The following is a 26,829-nucleotide window of genomic DNA, read 5'->3' as shown; positions in this document are numbered from 1 at the left end:
AGTTGAAATTAATATTTTTCAAAGCTGATCGTACTGTCTTTTCCTCTAGCCAAATATAGTAGATGCTTACAAAAAATTTAATTCACCTAGCTCTTCTCTAAGAACAGGAATTTTATTTGCTACTACCCACAGGAGATTGGCTCACTGGTTCTAGAGATTTCTTTTCACAAGCCTTCATTTTTCTGACCGAAATATAAGAATTCCGAGTTTTAGAGTTTGGCACATATGTGCAAATTAAATTATATAGCACTTTCAAAATATGCTTTTGCTCAGTATCATCATGAGAGGAGCGGTTGGAACAAAGACTCCATTTGTCAATTTTTATTCCTTTTACTTGTAGTTGAAATCCTGCTGGGAGTTGAGTAAATTTAAATGTAAATAAAATGAAACAGTCAACATATTTCAACTCAGGGAACTGGTTACAGTGTTACCACATAACTTAATATTGAAGACCTAAAGCAACTGCTAATACATTTTGACCTTGGTTTGTGCTTGATGTTGTTCTTTGGTAATTGCTGTCATCCTGGCAGGTCATCAAAGGGAACCAGCAAAGGAGGAATAAGGAGAGCAATTTGAAGGGGCTCAGGCTAGTCTGCTGCAGCATTTAGAGGCATTGACAACCTTTTTTAATTACCATTTACCCAATTACTATTGAATTGGCTCTTGCTGGGAGGTCTATACTAGCCCTAAGTAGTTGGTACCTTAACTTATTAACTAATTTTAACTTTTAAAGAAAATCTATGCAGAAATGCATGCATTAATAATCACTGGGTATTCCTTCTCTGTGGTCACAAGTGAACATCATTTTTGCATAAATACACATGTGCCTGTGTATATAGTATGCCTAATTCGTCCTCCTGCCAAAAGAGTTTCTGGTATGTAATGGATGTTAAGAAGAGTATTATTTCATTCTACAAACCATTGTACCTATACCTATGAAAATTATCCAGAAAGCAAACATTGAGAAAAAAAAACAAAAACAAAAACCAGTCTTTGCTGACTGAGCTTTTCCTTTGTGTTGATTGCTACATATGTACAAACCTGGGCACGTTGGCTTTATGTACCTGAGTTCATGGATTTACTGTTATGATTTTGCCTAAGTTGTCAGCATCCTTTAAGCAATGCCATAGGAATGTGGAAAATTAATGTTATTTACCCTTTATTGAAATCTTTTTATTGAATTATAATTAACATACAGTGTTGTGTTAGTTTCAGGTGTACAATATAATGATTCAGCAGTTCTCTACATTACTCAGTGCTCATCACCATAAATGTAGTCTTAATCCCCTCTATTTCACCCTCCCCCAAGCCACCTTTAAAAAAAAAAAAAATCCACTCCCCAAACATTGATGATTAAATTAAAGAGGCTGGAAAATAATCGTAATAAAAGAAACTGCATCACGTACTAGTTTTACTCCTTCTAGTGCTATTCTTAAAAATGATTTGTTGAAATGAATCTAAGTTAAAAGCTAAGATCCTTTCTATTTAGGGCTCTGAGAATACATTTTTATTTTATTGTTATAATCCTTTGTGGTTAGTTAGGACTTTTGATACCTTTTTGTCCAAAATATAATTTGATATGGTGAGTTTCTGGACTGGTGAGCTTGCTGACCCATCACTCGTGATGGCGTTCTCTAAAGTGTAGGATGGCAGGTGGCGGGACTGCCTTGGTGTGACCCCGAGAGGGCTCCATGGTGTTTGGAACAATTCATCATCACTGAACAGGTCACAAGGAAAAGAGAGGTGTATAAAGTCAGAATGTGTAAGCAATAATGTCTTACATCAAATAAGGGTGACTTTTTTTTTTTTTCTTTTAGATTTTGGGGTAAGTGCATTCCTAGCAACAGGAGGTGATGTTACCCGGAATAAAGTAAGAAAAACATTTGTTGGTACTCCATGTTGGATGGCCCCTGAAGTCATGGAACAGGTAAAAAAAAAAAAAAAAAAAGCCTTGTATCATTAAATATATTAACATTTCACTCAAGTCATTCATTTTGCTAGAATGTCTCATGCAACTAAGATTTAGCTCTCAACTGCTGGACCTTATCAAAGTAATATCAAAATTGTGCATCCCTGCTGTAGGTCTCCAGCATAATATGGACTTCCTGGGGGGTGACAGGCCTACTATATAATTGTGTTTTTTCCTCTTTCTGTTCTTAGGTGAGAGGCTATGACTTCAAGGCTGACATGTGGAGTTTTGGAATAACTGCCATTGAATTAGCAACAGGAGCAGCACCTTATCACAAATATCCTCCTATGAAAGTAATTACTATTGGGAATCATATGTCGGGCTTGAAATAGGATTTAACGGAATCTGTTCTGTAATTCTCTTAAACATAGTCATTTTTCTCTTAGACCTGAGGAGAATTAATGGAGGAACACAGCCAAGTTTAAATGTTGTCTGATGTGGACAGAATAGGACAAAAGTGGTACAGTTCCCATCTTAGAAGCTCGCTGTACGTTCTTAGAGAGCTGTCTGAAGACTGCGATCACTTTGGGCGGTGGAGGTTGAGAGAGAACTGGGACAAATGCTGGTCACTACTCTTTTGATAGCCAAAGACCCCAGACCCCCAAGGAAGATCTAAAATTGGATTATAGTGATGTTGTCTTTGCAGATGGATTCCCCCATTTTTTTAAAATGATTTGTAACTTTTCACCCCCATGTTCACTGTCATGTTTGTGACTCATCTGAAATAAGGGAGCCCAGTGTTTTCAGGCAATAACCTATATTTGGATGGTGTTTTCCGATTTTTGTGATTCTTTGAACTGGCCTACGTTATTATTTCACTTATTCAGAGATGGGGGTATCAGGGCTGAAGGACCCAATTAGATTTTGTTTGGGGGCTGAAATAGTGGCTGGAAAATATGGAGGTATGTTAGAGAATACAATCTTTGTTTCACCATTTTTCTAGGAAAATACTGGAAAAATTTAGGAGGGTTAAGAAAAACCCAAGGATAAACAAGGTTCAATAATTTCACCGATTAAAAAGTTAATATGTTCTTATGAGAATATTTGAAAGTCCAAATAAACAAGAAGAAAATAAATCATAATCTCATTAACCACAGACAATCCCTGTTAAGGTCTTAGCAGAGTTCAGTACATTGCCCTTTTCTCTCTGTTTTTATGTACATATTTTTAACATCCTTAAGATTAGGGTGTGTGTGTGTATACATACCTCCTTTTGTTAGCAGAGAATTCCAAAGTTGAGGTGTAAACAGTTGAACTGCCCTTGCAGAGAAAAAAACACTGAAACAACTCGGAAGATTATTGCTTCCACCCAGTTTTTCTGCATTATTTTTTCTTATTTCTTGATTTCTTCCTTTCCCCACCCCTGCGTGTTTCCCACCCAAATCCAAAGTCCCATTGCTAACCCCAGCCTGCCGTCCTGTGGGGCTCCGCTGGGACTTCATAGCTCGCCCACTTTCTTCTGTTTGCTGTTATCCTCCACAAACAATAAACTGTCACTTCAGTACTTCATCTCTTCACACATCTGAAAGTGTTTGAAAGGAGTCCTGGCATGTATAACATTTACATCAATTAAGGCTGATTTATGCATTAATGAGTTTTATTCCTTTTATAGGTCAATAGTTTACTACAAGTTCTACTCTTTTTCTTAAGCAAGTAATTTTGATGTCAATGAATGGAATTTTTACCTTTTTGATTTGAAGCTATATTTTGATGTCCTTTTGTCCCCTTCTAGAAGAAGTAGCGTGGCCATTTGGCTCTGGTTATGGTTTTTAGCAACTCGTATTCTGGCTAGCTTTCAGCAGCCTTTAAGCAATATTCTGTAGGTTTGCTCATTGAAAAAAGGAAATCATGTGATACCTTCTGGGATGCTGTGGCTTTATTTTTAGGGTTGGCAGCATGTCAGCAGAAGCCTTGAGTACGGGCGGTTCCTTACTTATGAATGACCTGTACATATGACCGTTCATGGCTGCTTTGGGCCTCCCTCTACCCCACTTTCCCAGCCTCAGCCCCAGCTTTCGCTAAGCCTGTGCTGGAGCTACGTGCTCCTCGAGGCTATCTGAGAGCCAGTTCCCAGAAGTTCTGTCCCGGTTACTCTGGGGACATTGTTCTTCACACACAGAACAGATTTTGTAAGTTCTGTCCATGGAGTAACAAAAAGGTGAAAGGGCCCATGAACAGATTTGCGAAAGGAAATGAGGACTTTCAGTACACACTTTCTGGAAGGTTCAAACCATGGGAAAGCCCCTCATCCAAGATGGCTTCTTATGCGTTGGTGAAACGTGAAGGACACGACTGTAGCAGCGGCTGTACTGACATTCTGTCTTGGTGTTTGTTTCTGCTGCAGGTGTTAATGCTGACTTTGCAAAATGACCCACCCACTTTAGAAACAGGAGTAGAGGATAAGGAAATGATGAAAAAATACGGCAAGTCCTTTAGGAAATTACTTTCACTGTGTCTTCAGAAAGACCCTTCGAAAAGGTACGTCAAACCTGGCGGATGAGTTAATGACCTGGTTTGAAACATGACAAAGCTCTGATTGTGGCTGGGGAAAGGCTGTGTGAGGACACCCGAAAGGTACTTCTAGTCCAGGGAAAATCCTGCTCTGGCCCCTGGCTTCCAACCTGTTCATGGAAGACAGGGTGGGGCAGAGAGGGAGAGGAGTGAGGAGGAGGGAGAGGCAGAGGAAAATTTTTAGTGCTAATGAGATTCACTGTGTTTGTTAGGTGTGGGCTCTGTCATCAAAGGAAATGAAGTAAAACAGAAATCAGAAGAAATTGGCAGCAGTGCACTCAGAAGCTGAGCTAATGTTCTGCACTGTGTAGGTTGAGCTGACCTCTCAGGGTTTGAATATCCTGCTAGCTCCAGTCTAAACCAGGCAGAGCTATTGAATTTTGCATGAGCTTCCTCTTAGTTTCAGAACAAGTTGTGCTGTTTGAAAGATTATCAGTAAAGAAGATTAAGATTTTTGCATTAGAAACATTAATCATATAAACAGAAGCAAATGGTTTGAAATTAACGGGTGTGTTTCCTCTTTATTCTTGGGTTATTGCCCTGCTCTGTAGTGTGTGTGTTTGTTTTCGGAGTGTGTTTCTTCCTTCTTAATATCTGTGACTTTGAAATACCCCAGCTAGTGATAGTGTAGCCCTGTGTCTTGTATTACTTAAAGAAGAATGTTAATGACGTGAGCCACACAGGCTTTGCCTGGGTAGAGTCCCTTTGTGGAGTTGGTTGCGTGGTGAAGCCCTAGCATACCATCAGCGTAGACCACAGACCTGGAGGGGCAGCTGGGGAGTCACTGGCCACCTCACCCACCCAAGGGTTTGATTTGATACTTGTATTTGAAGGTGCAGAAAACTGGTTTCTTTTCTGACGCTTTCCTTTTCAGGGAAGGACCTGCTTTTGGAGGGATTCTGGTCTTCTTAAATGCTTTATGAAACTTAAGTCTTTTCTTTTTACACCGTAATCTGCTGTTTCAGTGGGCAGCCCTTCTCTAGATTAAACAGAGTTTCCATTATTTTACCCCATGCTTTGTAGCTTCTCGCTTCATTCTTTTACATTTTACTGACTTTGCCTTGAATCTTCTCTAAATCAATCAACCTTCCTTGTGGGGCTAGGTCGAAAGACTGCTATCAAGCATCTCGAAATTATTTCTTGTAAAAGGGATCATCGTTTTGTCACACCATCAGGCTGTTTCTGCTTAAACATCTTAGTTGTCCTTTCTATTGGATTTGTAGGGCTTGTTTTTCTTCTGAAGTTATACTGAGCTTTCATTGAGGTTACTTCTTCACACCCCTATTGGGCGAAGATGTTCTTAGGTTCTCATTTTGTCCTGCAACACTTGCTTGTCTTACCTTTGTAGTCGGTGTTGTCTCCAAACATAAATTTTTGGCATCACCAAGGAAATAGTTCCATCCTCCAGAGCCTGTTGAGAGAGGTACCTGTCTTCCCAGTTAGCTCTGGGTTCTGCCTGATGGTCTCTGGGATTTTCAAACTAGTTGAGATCCCACCTAGTGGTGATGATGTATAATGTCAGGCATTTCTAGCCCTTCTGGAAAATCTGTGGGGCAAATTGCTGGTGTACTAATGATATGACAGAAGATCTCTTTGGGAATTTGTAAATTAGAATAAACTAGATTATCATACATTATATTTAATAAACTGCCCTTATTTCTTAATAATCTTGAAAGTCTTCCCAGGAGTTATTTATTATATGAGCTCAAATGTCAGGTTCCTACTACTCCACCCCTCCAAAAAAATTCTTGAAAAGAGTCTTGCACCATATATTTGAATTCTTAAAAATTCTTCCCCTCAGAGTGCTCTCTTAGTAACTTGTTGATTTACAAAGTATTACTAGTTTAAGGACTTCTTTCAGATATTTTCATTATAACATAATCTAATCTCACTATTGCACAATTGTCCTCTATAACAAACAGAGAGTATTAGTGGTGCAAATTCTTGGGAATATTTTTTTAAAAATTGAAGTGTAATTACCATACAGTGTTATATTAGTTTCAGGTGTACAACCTACAGCCATTTCACCCTCCCCTTTGGTAACCACCAGTTTTTTTCTCTATATTTAAGAGTGTGTTTTATTTGTTTGTTTTGTTTCTTAAATTTCACTTACGAGTGAAATCATGTGGTATTTGTCATTCTCTGTCTGACTTTTTTCACTTAGCATTTTCACTGACTTTTTTCACTTATCCTCTAGGTCCATCCACGTTGTTGTAAATGGCAAAATTGCATTCCTTTTTATGACTGAGTATATTCCATTGTATATAAGTCCCACATCTTCTTTCTCCATTCATCTGTCAGTGGACACTTGAGTTGCTTCTCCATCTTGGCTATTGTAAATAACACTACAATAAAAATAGGGATGTTCATCTATCTTCTTGGATTAGTGTTTTCTTTAGGTACATACTCGGTAGTGGAATTACTGTATCATATGGTAATTCTATTTTTAAATTTTTGAGGAACTTCCACACTGTTTTCCATTGTGGCTGCACCAATTTGGATTCCCACTAACAGAGCATGAGGATTCCTTTCTCTCCACATCCTCTCCCACATTTGTTTCTTATATTTGTGACTAGCCATTCTGACAGGTGTAAGGTGATACTTCTTTGTGTTTTTTTTAATTAAATTAAATTTATTTTTTTAAGTAAACTGTCCCCCAACGTGGGGCTTGAACTCATAATCCTGAGATTAAGGGTCTCATGTTCTGCTGATTGAACCAGCCAGGCATCCCTTTCGTTGTGGTTTTGATTTGTGTTTCTATGATGATGAGTGATGTTGAGCATCTTTTCATGTGTCTGTTTATCACTGTATGTCTTCTTTTGAGGCAAAAAAAAAATTCATGAAATATGAGAAAGGAAAAAAACTATTGAATTTCTTAATATAGGATGCAGTTTCAAAATAAGTATTCATTACTAAATAAGTGAACATTTAATTGTTATACAAATCTGAAAGAAACCATGAATATTTCCTGTCTTCTCTGTCTTTGCTTATGTTGTCCAAAGGTTCTTCCTCTTCCTCTGTCCCCCTTCCACCCTCTTTTCATGCTTACTTGAAAGGCCCCATCTTCTTAGGGTTAGATAAATCAGGGTGAGATTCCTAGCTCTACTTTATCACTGTCTACATGACTTAGTTTCCTTATCTGTAAAATGGGCCTAATAACACCTACTTCATAGGATTGTCATGAGGATGGAATACAATCACACACTTAAAGAGATAGCCCTGTGGTGCCTGGGTGACTCGGTCCGTTGAGTTTCTGGTGCTTGGTTTTGGCTTAGACTATGATCTCAGTGTGGTGGGATTGAGCCCCATGTAGGGTTCTATGCTCAGCGGGGAGTCTGCTTGAAATTCTCTCTCTCCCTCTCCCATTGCCCCCACCCTTCTTTGCATGTGCCCTCTCTTTCTTCCTCTCTCCCTAAAAATAAATAAATAAATCTTTAAAAAAAGGGGATAGCACAGTGCCTAGGGGTTCCTGACTATTCAGGAAATTGGGGTTGCCTTCACTATTTGCCTTTTTCTTCCTGGCTGAGTGGAATTATTACAACCCTTAGTTTTCCTATAGTATGTTGAGGATATGTCTCTTATAGCACTTACCACATTATGTGGACTTACCCATCTAATTTCCTCATAAGTTTTTAAGTTTTCTAGAGGGAGAACCTGTGTCATTCGTCTTTATGTCTTTCTGTCCACAATGTCAGGTCTATATTACATAGTTGATATTTCTTGAGTGGCTGGAGACAATGGGGAGCTTGCAATTTGGGGATGACTTGGACTCATTGAAGAATGTTTCAGAAACAAATGATTTGACTGGGTTGAGGAGTAAATGCAAGATTTTTGATAATTTTTATTTATTTTGCATGTTGATCATCTACTTGCAATCTGAAAGCAGTTGACAGGTACCAAAACCCTGGTCTAGTCGAGGACCTTTTTTGCAACAAATAGAAACATCACAGGTGAGCAGTGACCAGGACAGATTCAGTCCCCTGCTGGAGCCCTCAGGCTGCCTGAAAAGGAGCTCTGTTTTCAGTCAACCTGAGAGCTCATGGAACTTTCCTAAGAAAAGAGAGCTGGGATGTTGGCGCTGTTTGGTTCATCCAAATCTGTGCTCTGCTTTGAAATAGACTAAGAGGTGCTTATATTTGGATAGCAGAACATTTTGCTATTTCTTAAGAAATGAGCCTTAATCCTGTAGATTTTATACTTCATGTGGATGGCAACTGTAAAAGAAACCAGCATTTTCTTCGAGCAACAGGAGGGTGCATATCACGTAGATAAATTCATTAGAAGTGAATAAAACTTGGATATTAATTTTGGGGGGAGGGGAGGGTGAGAGATACAGCTCTGTCTGAGGTCAGTGAGATTTTTAGAAATTATAATGCAAATTGTTAAAACTACTTAAACTGTATCATGTTCATCCTGAATCCTTTGAAAATTATTTTAAGTCTCAGTGGACTTTGGTTCATCCATATGTATTAACTGGATCCTTTAAGAGATTTTCTTCTGAGAAGTTGGTACTGGCAGACTCCTGCATTGTTTTCAAGGATTTAAAATGGAATCATCATTCATAGCCTGTACATTATTTGGGTTGTTGGCGTATAGCATTTTAGCTTTTCTTGTACAATGGTGTCTGTATTTAGGTTATGTGGCATTATCTGAAAATTGTTAGCAGCCATGTAAGATGTAGCTATGCTTGCAGGAGTCTTTGTCTTATGTGGTACTCAGCTAAGAGACCGGCAGCGTTGATGGTTCCGTATTAACCCCATACTGGTAGTTGCTATAACATAAAGCTAAAACAAACAAGCAAGCTAACAAAACACAAAAACTCCAAAGTCAGTTGGGCTGCATGCACCTCACCTTCTCTCATGCCTTCTGTCACTTTCTTCCTCCCTCATTTCCCCCATTCTTTCCAGTTCCGCTTTCCCATACTTTTTTTTTTTTTTTAGATTTTATTTATTTATTTGACAGACAGAGATCACAGGTAGGCAGAGAGGCAGCCAGAGAGAGAGAGAGAGAGGAGGGGAAGCAGGCTCCCTACTGAGCAGAGAGCCTGATGCGGGGCTCGATCCCAGGACCTTGGGACCATGACCTGGGCCGAAGGCAGAGGCTTTAACCCACTGAGCCACCCAGGTGCCCCTCCCATACTTTCTTATGGAGACTGCTCGGTGCTTGTATGATTCTGCCTCCAAAGCTGCAGACACTTGAGGTCATTTGCGTGCACAGAGGATCTGCTGTTTAGTTCTTCTCTGTATAGAGTAGACCTGTTATTTTGTATGACCTGTATGGCCTATTAACATAAATGTTGAGCCTATACAAGAAGGAATGTGTCTCCTTTAAACCATTTCTCATTTCTTATGTGAAATTGAATGTTTGCCTTTATTGATGAAGGCTAAGAATGGAGAGGTTTTGTTTTTTTTTTTCCCTCTGCAGCATGCTTTTCTTCTTTACAGTTTTGGCTGCCATAGAAATGACCTTGCTGGGGAAGGGAAGGTATTTTCTCAGCCCCATATCTTGAGGTATGTCTGGCATTTCCCAGCCTCCTCTCTGGGTTGGTTCTACACCTGACCCTTAGTGTGTGGAAGGAGGAGGCAGGGTGCAGAGGAGTGAGGGAAGCATGGGGCACTCTACCTCAGGACCTCCACTGTGCACGACTTAACTCCTCCCCTTCCCCTTTTTTCTTGTTAGTATGAATCTAATTTTCATTATATCATTCTCCTGTTCCTTCCTACCTTGAACAGATGCTTAGAATTTGGTGTTCACTAGACTTGGCTCTAGGAGTTGTGGTCCTGTGTCCCAAGTGTCTGGTAGCATCACTTCTACTCCATTGGTTATGGTATGGGAATTGAGCTATAGCCGTTTTCTGGTCTGTGTTGGGCAATGGGGACATAAAAAACGAATTCTGTGTGGTCCCTGCCTTGAAAGGGTTTATAACCTACTGGGTTCAAGGTGGAAAGACATAGGAACAGATAATTACAGAATAGGATTGTGGGTAGATTGGTCGTGTGAGCACTGAGTAGGGAACAATGAATTCTCCTTATAGGAGCTGAGCCAAGTATCTCTGAAGATGATGACATTTAAATTGGTTCTTGACTGATGAGCAAGGCTGTGCTAGTCAGTTACAAAAACCTCTGAAGAAAAGCAGTGTGTGCTTTGTCATGAAGGAGCACAAGAAGGACGAGAGAACTAGTGTAGCTGGAGGACAGAGTTCACGAGGGGCACGTTGGGAAATGAGGAGGGAGGAGCCAGCATCTCTCTGGCTACTGAAATCTGTTAGGATGGATAAGAATTGGGTTTGTACAGAAGCCAGCTCTGGAGCAAGGTGGGTGTTGGGTTAGAATGAAGAAGAGAGACATAGCAGAGAGACTGACCGGGGGGCAGCTGTTGTAACTGTATTGACCCAAGGCCATGAGGGTTTTGACTGAATCAGTTGCCGTGATTGAGCCCCTCAATCATCTTGATTTTCTAAGGTTCCTTTTCACTTAAAAAAGTTAGATCTACGTTATTTTATGTGCCTCTTGGTTTTTAAAATTTTGTTTCAGGTTACAAGGTGCCAAACATGATATGACACCAAGTCTCACTCAGTACAGTGTGGAACGGTTGTCCTGCGTGTTTTCTCTGTGGCCATCCCCTTCTCTTGGAGCTCCATTCCAGTGTTGGAATGTTCCCATGTGCCTCTTACAGCCTAACTGCACACACTAACTTGTATACGCTGGATTCTAAGTTGCTGGAGGTAGCCTTAGTGTCTGCCGTATTCACTGCGGTATGCTAGCACCTAGCATCGTGCCTGGCAAAAAAGACTGGATGCTTACTAAATATTTACAGAGGGAGTGAAGGATGAATTTGGAGTAGCTGGAGGCCAGCCTCATTGCTGATGATCAGTACAAGTATACATTAAAATAACAACCAAAGTTAAATCATGTGAAGTAGCAGCAGCATTTTTAGTTCTTGTGTGCCTGTTTAACGAGGTACGAATTCTTGAATTCGAGCAAGCTCACTGAGGGGAGATGACACACAAAATGTAACTGACTCATGGCCCACCTGTTGTTTAGACCTTTATTTACTCAAAGCAGTTAACAATTAACAACAGTTTATTGCAACGGATGAGGTGACTCCGGGTTGTCAGGTACCTCTAACCAGTGTTCCACTTGAAGCTGAGGGAAAGAGCAATAACAATTTAAATAGAAAACTTTGCACAGAAATACAGTTTATGAACCCTGTAGACTTACGCAGTTTCGACATCGATGCCTCTTAAAGATGTTTCCTAATTCTTCCATATGCTTGGCTTCAGTCCCTGGACACTTTTTTTTTTTTTAAAGATTTTATTTATTTATTTGACAGAGATCCCAAGTAGGCAGAGAGGCAGGCCGGGGGGGGGGGGGGGTGGGGGGGGGGAAGCAGGCTCCTCGCTGAGCAGAGAGCCCAATGCCGGGCTCTATCCCAGGACCCTGAGATCATTACCTAAGCCGAAGGCAGAGGCTTAACCCACTGAGCCACCCAGGCACCCCATCCCTGGACACGTTTTAATGGTTCTTCCTGGTTCCCAAGCAGGGCTTTCCAATCTTTCCAAGTCTGAGGGCTCCTTTTAAACTTGCACTCCTCTCAACAAAATAGTGTCTATACCTCTGGTGAATATCTCTGGAGAGAATACTTCCTGATATTGAGTAATGCTTCCCTTTCACCTCCCCCATTTTTTTTTTTTTTTAAGGATTTTATTTATTCATTTGACAGACAGAGATCACAAGAAGGCAGAGAAGCAGGCAGAGAGAGAGGAAGGGAAGCAGGCTCCCCGCTGAGCAGAGAGCCGGATGGATGCGGGGCTGGATCCCAGGACCCTGGGACCAGGACCTGAGCTGAAGGCAGAGGTTTTAACCCACTGAGCCACCCAGGTGCCCCACCCCCAATTTTTTTATTATGAAAAATTTTAAATACATGAATGTGTGGAAAAAATAGTACGGCCTTTACTTCTATAGCGTCACCTAGATGGACTGTTACAAACATTTTCCATATCTGCTGTGTCTATTTATCTACCTTTTATATGCTGAACAATCTGAAAGCGAGTGACAGACTTAATACTTCAGTTTGCGTTCTCTACAAACAAAAACGTGTTCCTATATAACCACAATACTTTTCCACACCTAAGAAGGTAAACAGTAATTGCCTGAAATTGTCTTAATACCTGGCATATTCACGTATGTGTAATGATTTCCAAATACCTTTTGTAGCTTCTCCCCCTTCTCCTTCAAAGGCAGGATTTAGCAAGGGTCACTTCCGGCATTTGATTTTGTTTCTTTAAATCCTTTTTAATCTGGAATAGTTCTCTTTTCTCCTTTTGCTCTAGGACACTGACTTTTTTTTTTTTTTTTTAAGATTTTATTCATTTATTTGACAGAGAGAGAGCAAGCACAAGTAAGGTGGAGGGGCAGAGGGTGAGGGAGAAGCAGACCCCCCACCGAGTAGGAAGCTTGATGCGGGGCTCCATCCCAGGACCCCGGGATCATGAGCTGAGCTGAAGGCAGACGCTTAACTGCCTGAGCCACCCTGGGGCCTCCTATTTTAAGGTTTTACAGGTGAGAGAAACACGATACCAGGTGAGATAGGGCAAGGCAAGATTTATTAAAGGCGCCCTTGGGTGAGGTTCCATGACTCCAGAGAGGGGAGTCGGGGAAGTTGCGCGCACGCGGGAGGGGTCGAGTGAGCTTTTTTTTTTTTTTTTTAAATTTTTTTTTAATATTTTATTTATTTGACAGAGAGAAATCACAACTAGGCAGAGAGGCAGGCAGAGAGAGAGGAGGAAGCAGGCTCCCTGTGGAGCAGAGAGCCCGATGCGGGGCTCGATCCCAGGACTCTGGGATCATGACCTGAGCCGAAGGCAGAGGCTTTAACCCACTGAGCCACCCAGGTGCCCCTCGAGTGAGCTTTTATCTGGGTTAAGACAGGGCATAGGTTCACAGCCATATTAGGTAAGGTATTTGGAGGGTAGGGGGGAGTCCTGATGTTCCTGTTTCCTGCATAGGTATCGGTTTACTTTGGTGACGTGTCCTTCTGGTGGGAGAGTCATGGGTTAAGGAAGAGGGCGGCCGGGAAGATGACGGCCTGGCGGCCATTTTTATTATTCCTCCTGCATTCCCGGAGCTGCTGACCCAACACCTATGACACTGACTTTTTGAAGAGATCAGGACGGTTGTTTTGCTGATTATCTAATATTCTAGATGTATCTGATTCCGTCCGCTTGGCTACTTGTTTCAGAAGGAACTATTTGAGGAAGGAAGCTATTCTTTATGGAAGAATGCTAGTTAATAAATATAGAAGAAATGATAGAAGTAGGAAATCAGCATTCTGCCAGCTGCTATGAAATAACTCGTTAAGACAAAGATGCTAAAACTGCTAAGGAATAGAATACTCATCCAAAGCCATAGTGTTACCCAACAGAATACCTGCCAAGTGCACTGGGGAAAACATACCCTTACAGAGGCGAGATCTCAGGCCTGGGGATCATTGGTTAAACTTGGCATCACTCCCAGGGTGATAACCTGACATCCTGGGCCCCTGATGGGCCATGGGGAGAAGTGCGCGGTATCATCTATGGAATATTCTTCCCCCCACATGCTCCATGCAACCTCGCCAAGTTTTTAGACCTACTGTTCAGTGTACAGGAAACACAGGATAGAGAAACAAGTTAAATGACACCATCAGGAGACCATCCAACCAGTCCAGTAATGCTTTTAAAGGAGTTTGCATTTTACTAATCACCCTCGCATGTACCTTCCCCTGACAACAGGTGGGCCATATACACTTGAGACAGGGTCCCTCACTGGGCAGACAGAGCCTGTCCACAGGATGGGGACCCCATGCCGCACCTGCTGCTCTTGGGGAATCGGAGATCACAGACTATAATTTCTTTGACAGAGTCATATTGCAGCCGGCACGGCTTCTTAATAAATACAGGGATTGAGCTCGCACACGTGTCAGTCTGACACTTTCAGATAGACTGAATTCACTCAGTGAGGTGTAAGGATGAAGGGCGGAAAACTGATCATACCCCAAAATTTAACTTACAGGAGTATAAGCATCTTGTAGCAGGGGTATTTGGAAGGAACTGGGAAATCGGCATTTCATTTGGGGTCCGCTTGTGATAAATTTAGTTTCTGTTTTTGCTATTCCTGAAACTGGTTTTCCAGAAACACTCTGGGACTTGCCTGTTTCGTCAAGGCAGTGTATTTATCAAGTGGTCATTGTTTCAACTCTAATTTGTTATTGATCTTTCAGGCCTACAGCTGCCGAACTTTTAAAATGCAAATTCTTCCAGAAAGCCAAGGTAACATGCTTAAAAACCCACGTAAATCTGCTATTTTGAAATCACTGTGAATTTCTGCGTATGCTACTTGGTGTTAAACTGTTGGGAACGTTTGTTTTGCAGAACAGAGAGTACCTGATTGAGAAGCTGCTTACAAGGACCCCAGACATAGCCCAAAGAGCCAAAAAGGTAAGCACCACTAGCCCTTGTGACCCAACAAGGGCTGCTCCCCACCCAGGGAAATGAGACCCACAGAAACAGGAAAAAGATTGCCACATACTCATGATGTGTTATTCAGAGGTTATCCGATCAGTGATTCCTCTGATGGCTGCATTTTTGCCTTTTGGGTATCTTTGGCTTGCTGTTATGTGTTTATGGAAAACAGTGTGAAACTTGAATGATTTCATTTTTCCATTTATCAGCTTTGCTTAAAGAAGGTCAGAGTGGGGAGGGGATCATGATGGGGCTCGAACCCTAGAGACCTGAAATAGCCTGGAGTATCTTTCCTTCGGAAATCTCACTGAAGAGGAGCAGTCATTTTTAAGCTGTTTTGAAATGACAAAAGAAAACCCCAAATTTGTTCTTAATGGTTATCTTTTAAAAATTTGATTTTATTAACAAATTTAATGGCTATCTTTAGTATCTGTGGAATGTCGGTCTTTTCCTTATAAAAAACCTTGGCCCCTCTTGTAATTTAACTAAGTTATATTAATAATTACCTGAAAAATTTTCCATTCTTGGTTTTAGATTTTTTAAAAAATGATGTATATGTGTGAGTGTATTTATTTGTGTATTTATCCAGAGTTTAATTTATTTGTAATTACTGATTGTGTTATGGCATGAAACCTAACAAAATTTAACCTCTGGTTTGGGTTAGTTTGATTTTAAAATTATATTAGATATTTATAGTTAAAAATATGTATGTAGTCACAGATTTAGAATGGAAGTTTCTCTTTCCCCCACTTTTTATGGTTAATAGTCACAGGGAAAGCTGATCCGAATCTGAGTTGTATGCTCTGAAGTAAAACTGGCGGAGAAATATGCCTCAGAGATTACATCTCATAGTGCCCAGGTGCAGTAACTGACCGTTAGGTTCCAGTCATTGCCTTTCCTGAAATATTGTGTATGAGGTACATCTTGCCGAGGCCTTAACATTGTTTTAAGCAGATTTAAGAGTAGATGTTAAGAAATAATCTGCTGTGTCCAGGTGTGTAACTTCTCCTTGGTGACCAGCAGAATTCTTGGGGTGGTGGGCCTGGGGTGGGGGTGGGTGGGCAGGCAGATTGCCGCATTGACCACGAAGACCTGAACCGGGCCTGGTCTGAGGGATGTCTCTGAGGGAAAAGTGAAAGTTTGGCAGATGGTCCCTCAGAGTGGCGCATGTCAAGGGGTGACAGGAATGCTAAAGCTTCAGTTTGAGGCAACAAGGTCCCAGCCACTGTCTGAGGGCTCCAGACAGAAGGAGGACCCAGGAGAGACGCCCTGGGATGTGTGAAGCCTAACGTGATTTCGGTCAGGCGCCTAAAGCATTAGCCTGAGTTGGAAAATGCTGCACAGTTAGGCAACCTGTGTGAGAAACAACAGTTCCTGGGGCACCTGGGTGGCTCATTCGGTTGAACATCTGCCTTTGGCCCAGGTCATGATCCAGGAGTCCCAGGATTGAGGCCCGAATCGGGATTCCTGCTCAGCAGGGAATCTGCTTTTCCCTCTGCCCCTCACCCTGCTCTCATGTTTTCTCTCTCTCATTCTATCTTTCAAATAAATAAATAAAATCTTAAAAAAAAAAAAGAAAGAAACAACAGTTTCTGCTTCTCCTCCCTTATGAAAACAAAAATTAAGAGATATTTTTTAATGTGTTTTTTTTTAACATGAATAATTCTCATATTTAAAAGAGAGAAGGGCCAGCTGTTCTCAGGAAGTCCCTTGAGCCCACCGGTGCTGTCCTTTGGCACAAGAGAAGTAGAGGCTGTCATATTCGTGTTTGGCCAGAATGTAAAGCATTAGTTGGGAGCCATGGAATTTTACGTGCTTAGGTGATCTTGTCTTCATCCAGACTGATTCCTCTAAATCAGGAAGAAGAAATAAAAATAGACCAGTGTGGCTTTCCTAGTAATTAGTGATATAAAATGATTGTGTGTGTGTGTGTGTGTGTGTGTGTGTGTGTGTGTGGTTATTGCGGAAATTAGGGATATTTGTTTTCTTCCTGGAGGCAGGGTATTTGGTCCATTTGGGCTTTTTTTGCCCCCCCCCCGACAGACAGTGTTGCTTGGGGATCATCTTGATTTTCTTTTGCCCTAATTTTTCTGTCTGTGAAATGGAAATTCTGTCTGACCTCAGGCATGTGGTGAAGGGTAACAAGAGATTTGATGTTCCTGGACCAGAAGACATCCTGTGAATTCTAAATGAGAACATGCTAATAATGACCCATGAGAAAGAACAAGGTTAACTACAGCTATAATTTCTTTTCAGCTTTTCAGTTCTCTTTGTGCATGAGAAGAAAGGGCTTCATTGCCATTACTCCTTCTCATGTGACATTTTAGAGGCCTGTCTCCAGCCATCTTTAGAGGTTTTAAACCTTGAGCATGTGGTGTTCTACAGTTTATCCTACTGGATTCCCTGGGTGGGGAAGAGCAGAAATCTTTCTTCTAAGAGTGAATGCAGATGCTTAGGGCTGTGTGCATATTCTGTAGGAGCATCTTAAGTGTCGGAGTTGGCTGGGGTCTCTGCTTTCTGTTAGTGATGTGAACCTTGAGTCACCCCATTCACACTCCTGTTCATACTCTTTCTGGAGCTAAAACACACTGATGGCAGGAGAAAGGCAAAGGGTTAGTTGCTGTACAGATATCTCAGTGCAACTGCTTAACCAAAAAGCATATTGGCCAGAGAAGGGATGAAGAGGGAGAAGTGCAATACACCTTATTGAGGTTGCCTGTGTTTTCACGGGAAAAGGAATCCCTGGAAGATTTTTGTTTGAATTTTCTTAATTTTGAAATTGAGAAGTCAGAAATGATTAGTCACTGTCAGAAAGAAAGAGATGGGCATCTGGGTGACTCATTTGGTTAAGTCCTACTCTTGATCTTAGTGTGGGTCTTGTTTTCAGGGTTATGAGTTCAAACCCCACATTGGGCTCCATGTTGGGTGTGGAGCCTACTTGAAAGAAGGAAAGAAGGAAGGAAAGAAGGGAAGAGATATTGTATCACTGCTGCATTTGAATGGAACCATTTTGAACTGGAAAAAGTAAGGTGGCATTTGTGGGCACCAGAATTTCTTGTATCAGGCTTGTAAGATTGACTTCATATTAAGAACCCAGGTTTGGTCCTCCTATGTGCTTAGGAGTAAATGGGTAGGGATATAGGAGTATTACAGTTCATATTTATTTAATGGTTCATATGTGTTCATAATTTGTCCATTCTATTTTTATGTTTTATTTTGAAATAACTCCAAGCTTATAAAAATGTACAAAAATAGCACCAAAAAATTCTCTGTATATTTTCTCTCTCTCTGGCTTTGGAAGCATTTCAAAGTTATAGACATGATGTCCTTTATCTCTAAATATACTTCAGTGCATGTCTCCTAAAAACAAGGCCATTCTTTTACCTAACAGTTTACTTATCCAAATCAGGAAGTTAACATCGACACAGTACTATTATTTAATTTTCAGATCTTATACAAGTTCTGCCAGTTTGGTCGTGGTCATCTGTCTGGTCTAGGATCCCATCCAGATCATTTAGTTGTTGTCTGCATTAGTCTCCTTTACTCTGGAATAGTCTTTATTTTTCTTTTATGGACAGTCACCCTTTTGAAGAATTTAAGGCCAATTATTTTGTAGAGTGAGGCTCAGCTTGGGTTTGTCTGATATTTCTTTGTGATTAGATTTAATTTACACATTTTTCAACAGGAATACCTCGGAATGATGCCATGTTCTCCTCTGCATATCACATTGGTGTTGATTCATTCCTTTGCTCGTGACGCTAATTTGATCACATGCTCACGGTGGTGCCTGCCAGTTCTTCTTTGTAATAAACACAATTACTTCTTAATAGGAGGAGTTCATTAATATCACATTCTTTCATTATATTAAACATTAAAAGGTGAAGTGAATGTACTTTCTCTATAGGCTCATTAGTCTTTATTCAAGGAAGTATTTATGCTTTACGTCACTGTGGTTGTACATTTGTAGGCTGTTAATGATAGGATTTCCTTATGGTTTCTTTCTTTTTTTTTTTTTTTAAGATTTTATTTATTTATTTGACAGAGATCTCAAGTAGGCAGAGAGGCAGGCAGAGAGAGAGGAGGAAGCAGGCTCCCCGCCGAGCGGAGAGCCCGATGCAGGGCTCAGATCCCAGGACCCTGGGATCATGACCCGAGCAGAAGGCAGAGGCTTTAACCCACTGAGCCACCCAGGCGCCCCTCCTTATGGTTTCTAAGCAATCCTTCAGTCAAGGAACCCTTGGCTGGTATGTAATGTTTAGATTTAGGTAGGAAGTAGGAATGGTCAGAAAGCAACAGCAGCTGGATCTTTGTCCTTCCCTGGGCGAGCTGGCTGATCTCTGAGTCCGGTCTAGCCCAGTGGAGCCCAGGACACCGACATCACTGTGCTGATGAGAGATGATCCGGGCAGGATGTCTAGCACTGTGTTTGACGCCTTGTGAGTGCTCAATGCTACACAGGCTGCCATGGCTATGGTGCAAACCAGGGAATAACTATTATGGCTACAGAGGTGGACATTTTAGAAGTACCCAGTGAGACAGGGAGTGAGGAAAGAGTGGCCAGGAAAGTGGGGTGGGTGAGGAAGGTTGTTTCTCTTTTGCTGTTGCTTTGGACGGGAGGGAAGAGCCTGTGGAAACCTATAGAAAGAGGGAGAAGGATGACAATATTATTTCATTGCTGTTGCTGATTCATATGTCTTTCAGTTTTCTTCCTGCTCCATTATGGTGCTGACAGAGGGCACAAGCTAGCACCTTCCCTGCAGTGGTCCTGCCTCCTGTGAGAAAGCAGCACAGTGTTTTTCATTTTTTAATTTTTTTTTATTTGACAGACGGAAATCACAAGTAGGCAGAAAGGCAGGCAGAGAGAGAGAGGGAAGCAAGCTCCCTGCTGAGCAGAGAGCCCGATGCGGGGCTCCATCCTAGGACCCTGGGATCATGACCTGAGCCGAAGGCAGACACTTAACCCACTGAGCCACCCAGGCACTCCAGCACAGTGTTTTGTGTTTGCGAAGACCACAGAATAGTAAGAATCAAATACGCACGCAGCTGATACTCATTTACGGCTTTTCGCTCACTTTCACAGCCGCTTCCTTATTCATTCTAAACAGCTGTGCCTGAAGACAGGTCGGGCAGGCGTTATCATTACACTTGACAGACGAAAGTGGGAGAAATGAACTGACTTGTTTGAAGTCACACGACTAATGAGAGGCTGTTCTTATTTCTGGTTCTGTTCTCTTTCCACCAAATCGTACATCAGAAGGAGGAAGAAGAGAAGAGAGGATAGGAAGGAAATCTAGATGGAGACGCTAGGCGATGTGACATGGTCTCAGTAGGAGAAGGGGGAGTTTGTCATTCTCAGCAGGTAGTCTGTCCCTTACCACATGCCTCTCACAGGCACTCGGAGATGCTGTGACCATCATTGTTTGCCAGGGTTCTAGCAGGTGTGGGGGGGACAAAGGTGATAAAAGGGCTTTGGAGATTCTGAAGGGAAGACAGGTAGCCAGTGGGAGTCAAATAGCATCTACAGTCGTTGAACCCTTCCAGAAACTCAGCTTCTCCTTTGTGAAATGGGGCAGTCATTACAATTCCTTCCCGTGTTTTTGAGGACTGAATTAGGTGAAGCATGGGCAGTGTATAACCCAGTGGTTGGTTGGCACAAAAAATACATGGCATTAGTTATTATCATAATCCTAGTGAGTTTTATTATTATCATCGCTTATATTGCGTTATTATTACAGTTTTATTATTATAATGCCATTATTGTTTTTGTAGCGTCTTTCATTGCTGGGCTGCAGGCACCCCTGCTGCCGCTCCGGCTGCTGCAGCCGCTGTTAACGGCTGTCGCCATTGCCCCCATGGCTCCCAGGAATGGGCACTTGCAGACCAAGGACCAGGCCAGGCAGTGAGAGTCCCCTTTCCAGTGGAGAACACAGCAAAAGCAGCATAAGACTTACTGAAAGAGCAGCAGAGAATATGTGCCTGAAGATGTGGGTGGGGAATATGTACTACAGAAGGGGAAAGGTCATGGAGCGGCTTGAAGGGGGGACCTGGGCAGAGAGGAGAGAAGAATTCATACTTCTTGTGTACCTTCATGCACCATGCTAGACACTTGGTTTACATTTATGGCCTTTAACTATAGCTTTATGATAACTAATGAAGTCCCGAGTAACAGGACAGATGGATTCTTAAGACTGGTTTTTAAAAAAAGTATACATAAGGGTGCCTGGGTGGCTCAGTCAGTTAAGCATCTGCCTTCAGCTCAGGCCATGATCCCAGGGCCCTGGCATCAAGCCCCACATCGGGCTCCGTGCTCAGCAGGAAGCCTGCTTCTCTCTCTCCCTCTGTCTGCCACTCCCCATGCTTGTGCTCTCTCTCTCTCTTTCTCAAGTAAATAAATTAAAAATCTTTTAAAAAAAAATATATATATATATTGAAGTATGAGCAGAAAGAGGATAAATATCTCCTGGTTTGTGATGCTTCAGTTTACAGACCCTGGTTGGACCTTGATCACTTCATCACACAGTGGCCGTGCAAAGCCCGCTCGCTTCCCAGTTTGCTGCCATGTGGACTCCTCATTTAGTCAATAAAGAGGGAAAATGACTTTGAATTTCTACACAGTTGCATTTTTAACCCCTCTTGGAATCTTATGATTAATTTATGAGATATTGAAGTTTACATATCATCAAGAAACCAGAGCATATGGGCGCCTGGGTGGCTCAGTGGGTTAAACCTCTGCCTTTGGCTCAGGTAATGATCTCAGGATCCTGGGATGGAGCTCCGCATTGGGTTCTCTGCTCAGTAGGAAGCCTGCTTCCTCCTCTCTGCCTGCGTCTCAACGTACTTGTGATCTCTCTCTCTCTCTCTCTCTCTCTCTGTCAAATAGATAAGTAAAATCTTAAAGAAAGAAAGAAGGAAGGAAGGAAGGAAGTCAAGAAAGGAGGAAAGAAAGAGAAAAGAAAGAATAGATAAGGTGATTTCAAATGCTGGCAGGATGGATTTCAATTTTGTTCCAAGTCTCTCCAGTAGAGGGCAGTGAAGGACTTTATTTCTGAGAGGCTGTGGCCTGCAAACTGAGCAAAAGTTTTTGGCTTTGTTGAAGGTCTCAGACTTGGAGAAGAATCAAAAGGATGTAGGTGCCTACTGAGCCATGAGTACCAGGCACTGTAGTCAGTCAGAGTGTTTTTTTGCTGGGAAGGAGGTTGAAGGGCAAAGGTGTAAGCACTCCTCATTATTACCGTGTTCATTTCAAATTGCACTCTCTGTTAACCAATCAAAGTAATCTAACATTTGTATTTTCCAGAATGCATGTCAAAAACAAAAATCTCAATTTTGAAAACGGGATTAAAAATTTTTCTGGTATTTTATAGTTTAAATGAATATGGTTCTGGGTAGTTGCAGGCTATTTCTAGAAAACTCCTTGGTTCCTGCAGTCTCCTTAAAGCCAGGTAAACGGAGGAAAGAGGGAGTCAAAGCATATGATAGCAAAGAAGGAGAAGTGAACAGAACTGTATATTTTGGATTTAACAGGATACTCCTCATGATTCAGGTAGACCTGAGGGTGCATGTTCTCTTATTACTTTGTGTCTCTTTCCCCCTTCCTCTTACTTAAAAACAACCACAGGTATTGGAAATCTATCTTCCTGGGTAGCTCCCATGCTCAAAGGGAGAAAGACTTTGATTGTTGAGGATGTTATTTTTTCTATGTTAATGGTGAGAAAAGTTGTCCACAGAAGTTAAAATTATTGTCTTAACTGGGACAGATGTCCCCAGAGAGTAAACTCATTAATGTTTGCATTAATTTTACATCTTAAATGCTTTGCTTTTCGGCAGTTGAGAATGTAGAGTTCATTGGTTCAGAAAAGTGCTTTTGGTCACTAGGGGGTGCTATGGGAACAGTTCACATAGGAAGCAGGGGCCGGGAATTACTCATGGGTCTGTAGAAGCCATTGGAGTCACAAATCTCTTCCTTTTGCATGGTGCCTGCTGTAAGGAATTTGACTCCGGTTTGTGCTGGGGGAAAATAAGGCAGAGGTGAGGGTGGAGGAAAGAAAGGGAAAAAGCATCATAACTTACTTTCAATTAAATTGTGAGTTGAGTTAAAAACTATATACATTTTGGGGTGCCTGGATGGCTCAGTCGGTTAAGCTCAGTGCCCTGGGATTAAGCCCTGCATGAGGCTCCAAGCTCAGCATGGAGAGTGCTTATTCCTCTCCCTCTGCTCCTTCTGCATGTTCTCTCTCTCAAATAAATAAAATCTTAAAAAAAAAAAAAATAACAACTGTATATATTTTATGTAAGTGGCCTCTTTCTGGTGACGTTGACTTAGAGCAGAAAGGATCCATGGTGGAAATTGTGATTTGTAAATCCTGGCAGCCCCATTATGGGGAAATGTCCATATTTTGAGACTGAGGTGTCTTTTTATTTATTTTTTTAAAAAATATTTTATTTATTTATTTGACAGACAGAGATCACAAGCAGGCAGAGAGGCAGGCAGAGGGAGAGGAGGAAGCAGGCTCCCCGCCGAGCAGAGAGCGGGGCTCGATCCCAGAACCTTGGGACCATGACCTGAGATGAAGGCAGAGGCCTTTAACCCACTGAGCCACCCAGGCGCCCCCTGAGGTGTCTTTTTATTTTTTAATTTATTTTAATTTATTTTATTTTTTAATATTTTATTTATTTGTCAGAGAGAAGGAGAGAGAGAGAGAGAGAGCACGCACACACAAGCAGTCAGAGAGGCAGGCAGAGGTGGAGAGGGAAGCACACTCCCTGCAGAGCAAGGAGGCCATGTGGGACTCGATCCCCGGACCCTGGGATCATGACCTGAGCCAAAGGCAGCGGCTTAACCCACTGAACCACCCAGGCATCCCTGAGGTGTCTTTTTAAAGGTACCAATTGCTTAAGAGAGTTTACAACTTTTACAGATCTTGGACACCCAGTTTTGGAAATTTAAAAATAGTGACATAAATTCTGAAAATACTGTGAAAGATAGTGTTTGCACAACTTCAGTGCGTAGAGAATTGATTGTTTCCTTTTGCTGGAAAGGCATAGGTGGAATCAGTGGCCTTATTTCACATCCAGTTAGATTTTTGAGATCTGCATGTTCATACGCATTTTGTGCTTCCTTTTTACCTTTGGGAAATTTGCTAACTTTTTCCAAAGCTTGTGTGCATCAGGTAACTTTGCAACTTAATTGGCGTAAGTGTGCTGAGGGAAGTCTCTGTCTGCCTTCTCATCTAGGGCTCACTGAGCATCACTGACAAAGTACCAGGTACTGACTCCCATTAAAGCGGTTTGCCTTTTTTTTTTTTTAAAGATTTAATTTAATTTATTTATTTGACAGACAGAAATCACAAGTAGGCAGAGATGCAAGCAGAGAGAGACGGGGAAGCAGGCTCCCTGCTGAGCAGAGATCCCGATGCGGGGCTCTATCCCAGGACCCTGGGATCATGACCTGAGCCGAAGGCAGAGGCTTAACTCACTGAGCCACCCAGGCGCCCCTAAAGTGGTTTGCCTTTATTCACTTTCACAGTGCACTCTAGCACACCATAGCTTTTAAAAGTAGATACACCACGTAGAATGGGAAGGAATTTGGAATTTGTCTACACTTGCAGCAACACGCATATAAAAAGTGAGCTGATGCTTTCTTGATCTTGTCAAAACTCTGATGTGACTGACTGTACCTTCTTTCTGGTTTAAAACCATTCAGTTCCTTCTTGTAAATTGCAGGTAAGTTCCAAGTTCCTGCCACTGATACAATGAGGTCCATGTCACATAAGATGAGGACCAGGCAAGGCTCCTGTGCTCTGTGTTTGGGCCAGCTCTCTCCAGCCTTTGCTTCGGCCACTCACCACCTCACCCTTGCCATGTCCTTACAGAGTTACTGATTCTGCTTTTCTACCAATGCACTACTGAAGTCCCACCTGGGTTTTCCATGGGGGTGCGTGTTCTGGTCCCCCTGCTTAAAAGTCTTCTCCCTGAACTTGTATGTTGCTGAGTCTGGCACCTCCTTTCTGGAGCTCTCTCCTCGCATCCCCCCTGCATCAAGATGGTTCCTCAGTCTTCTGCACCTGGGGCATGGGTCCCTTGTTGCACTATCATTTGCAGTTACTTCCCTCACACTTTTGCTTTCTGGACCAGACTGAGTTCCCTAGGTGAAGGAATAGTGTCATAGTATTCCCATGTTCCCAGTACCCAGAACAGTAATTTGGTCCATCTGGAACTGAACTGCAGTAAATGAGCTTGCAAAGTCATGATGATGGCTTTCATGGGAGCTGATGTGAGAGCACGAAGAGAAGCAAAGCGAATCTTATAGTATGAAATGAGAAGAGTTGAGAAGAGTTCCAGTTGGTACTGTCTTCTTGTATTTTAGGTCTGGGACTCAGAGGTTATCTGCTTTTAGTTTCACATCCTTCGTCATCTCCCCCTGGCTGAGAGTCTTGGATGAGCCAATCAGCTTGACCTACCTTTGCCACCTTGTCACAAAGCAGGGTGGTTCGATTCCATTACCTACCACTGATGCGCTATGCACATTGGGTTACCTGACAGCAAACTTTAGTCCCTGGCACTCAGTACATTCTGTGCTGTCATTTTCTTTTCCTAGACAAGATGTACCTAAGTTTTCCTATCACCAGAAGCCACATCTAATTAGGAAGATATTTTGGAACTAGAGTTCAATTAGTTTTCACTACTCTCTAATTTTGGATTGCCTGTTACATATCCCCTCATTTAAGGGAAACAATTTAAGCTTAGCTCTTTTAGGTCATGATCCTGTAAATCTTTAAAAGGAGTATGACATTTTGGGGAAGGGGAGGTGATGGAGATAGGAAGTGATGGAACTTGTGTGTACAGCTGGGAAAGGAAACTGTCCATTCTAGTGGAAGGGATCCAGATGTTTTACTCTTCTTCCTCCCTTCCTCCCTGCCCATTCAGGAAGTGTGGTGAGGCCAGCAGAGGGCAGGGTACGCATGCTTAAAAAACCAAGTGTGGCGTTTGGGGGGCTGTGCTGGCTCTGTGTTAATCAAATTTGATTGATATAACAATATGATGCACTGTTTTATTGTGCTTTAAAAAAAAGGCCAGAATATATATATTTTGCAATTTCTTTTTACTTTGAATTTAAGTAGTTTTAAAACAAATTAAAATTCAAGAGGCTCAGTTAAAGTTGTATTTTGACACAGGCTTTTCTAGGCTTCCCCTTAAATTACTTCTTGCAAATTCAAATATTCATTTAGGAGCACCTATAATAATTTTAATTTTTTCTCCCCTCACATACAGGAGGGGAGAAGGAGTCCTTGTACAACATGCAAAGCAGTAACAGAGCTGAGAAATTCAAGTAACAGCCTTCAAAACAAATTTAAAAGGCTATTTGAAGGTGTCTTGAAATTGTTTTGGCTGTTTTGCAACTACTTTATGGGTTGATGTAATTCGGTTGGGGTGGAGCTGGGAAGGTCCTGTCTCATCAAGGCTGGAAGGGCTCCCTTAGATGGTAAGGATAGAGTATTAAGACGTGGGCTTTCTATGTGACTTTGTGGGAAGTAGTAGGAAGGAGGAAGAGGAAAGTGAGGAACTGAGCCTAGAAAGAGGAGGAAAAGGCCCCAAAAGAGAGCTCTAGGTCAAGAAGCTGGGATCCACCAAGGTCTGTGCTAGAAGGTAGGTCCACGCTTGGACACTTGCAGACAGGCCCCAGCCAGATGCTGGCTCTACCACTTGCACGGGGTAACTCTTAGCATCGGCTAGCTGCATCTCCCCCTGCCCCCCGCCCTGCCTCACCTGTGAAGTGTACACCATTCAGTGCTTCTCCTTGATCCTCAAGGGGGAAAAGCGAATCCTGAATTGGGCCTCCAGTGTTTGCC

The 26,829-nt window shown here is 42.0% G+C and overlaps 1 protein-coding gene across 2 annotated transcripts in view; it reads left to right on the top strand.

Moving 5' to 3' along the window:
* Positions 1–26,829, top strand: part of STK39 (serine/threonine kinase 39) — a 300,163-nt gene that overhangs the window by 99,261 nt on the left and 174,073 nt on the right. For both annotated transcript variants that reach the window (XM_046019745.1, XM_046019744.1), the window contains exons 6-10: positions 1,818–1,927; positions 2,161–2,262; positions 4,314–4,447; positions 14,741–14,789; positions 14,892–14,957. In XM_046019745.1, coding sequence (XP_045875701.1) covers positions 1,818–1,927; positions 2,161–2,262; positions 4,314–4,447; positions 14,741–14,789; positions 14,892–14,957 — 461 coding nt within the window. The remainder of the gene's footprint in view (positions 1–1,817; positions 1,928–2,160; positions 2,263–4,313; positions 4,448–14,740; positions 14,790–14,891; positions 14,958–26,829) is intronic.

The sequence above is a fragment of the Meles meles genome, chromosome 9, assembly GCF_922984935.1.
Source record: "Meles meles chromosome 9, mMelMel3.1 paternal haplotype, whole genome shotgun sequence".
Taxonomy (NCBI): domain Eukaryota; kingdom Metazoa; phylum Chordata; class Mammalia; order Carnivora; family Mustelidae; genus Meles; species Meles meles.
Note: the sequence above shows the minus strand (reverse complement) of the source record. Positions and strands in the feature narration are given on the sequence as shown.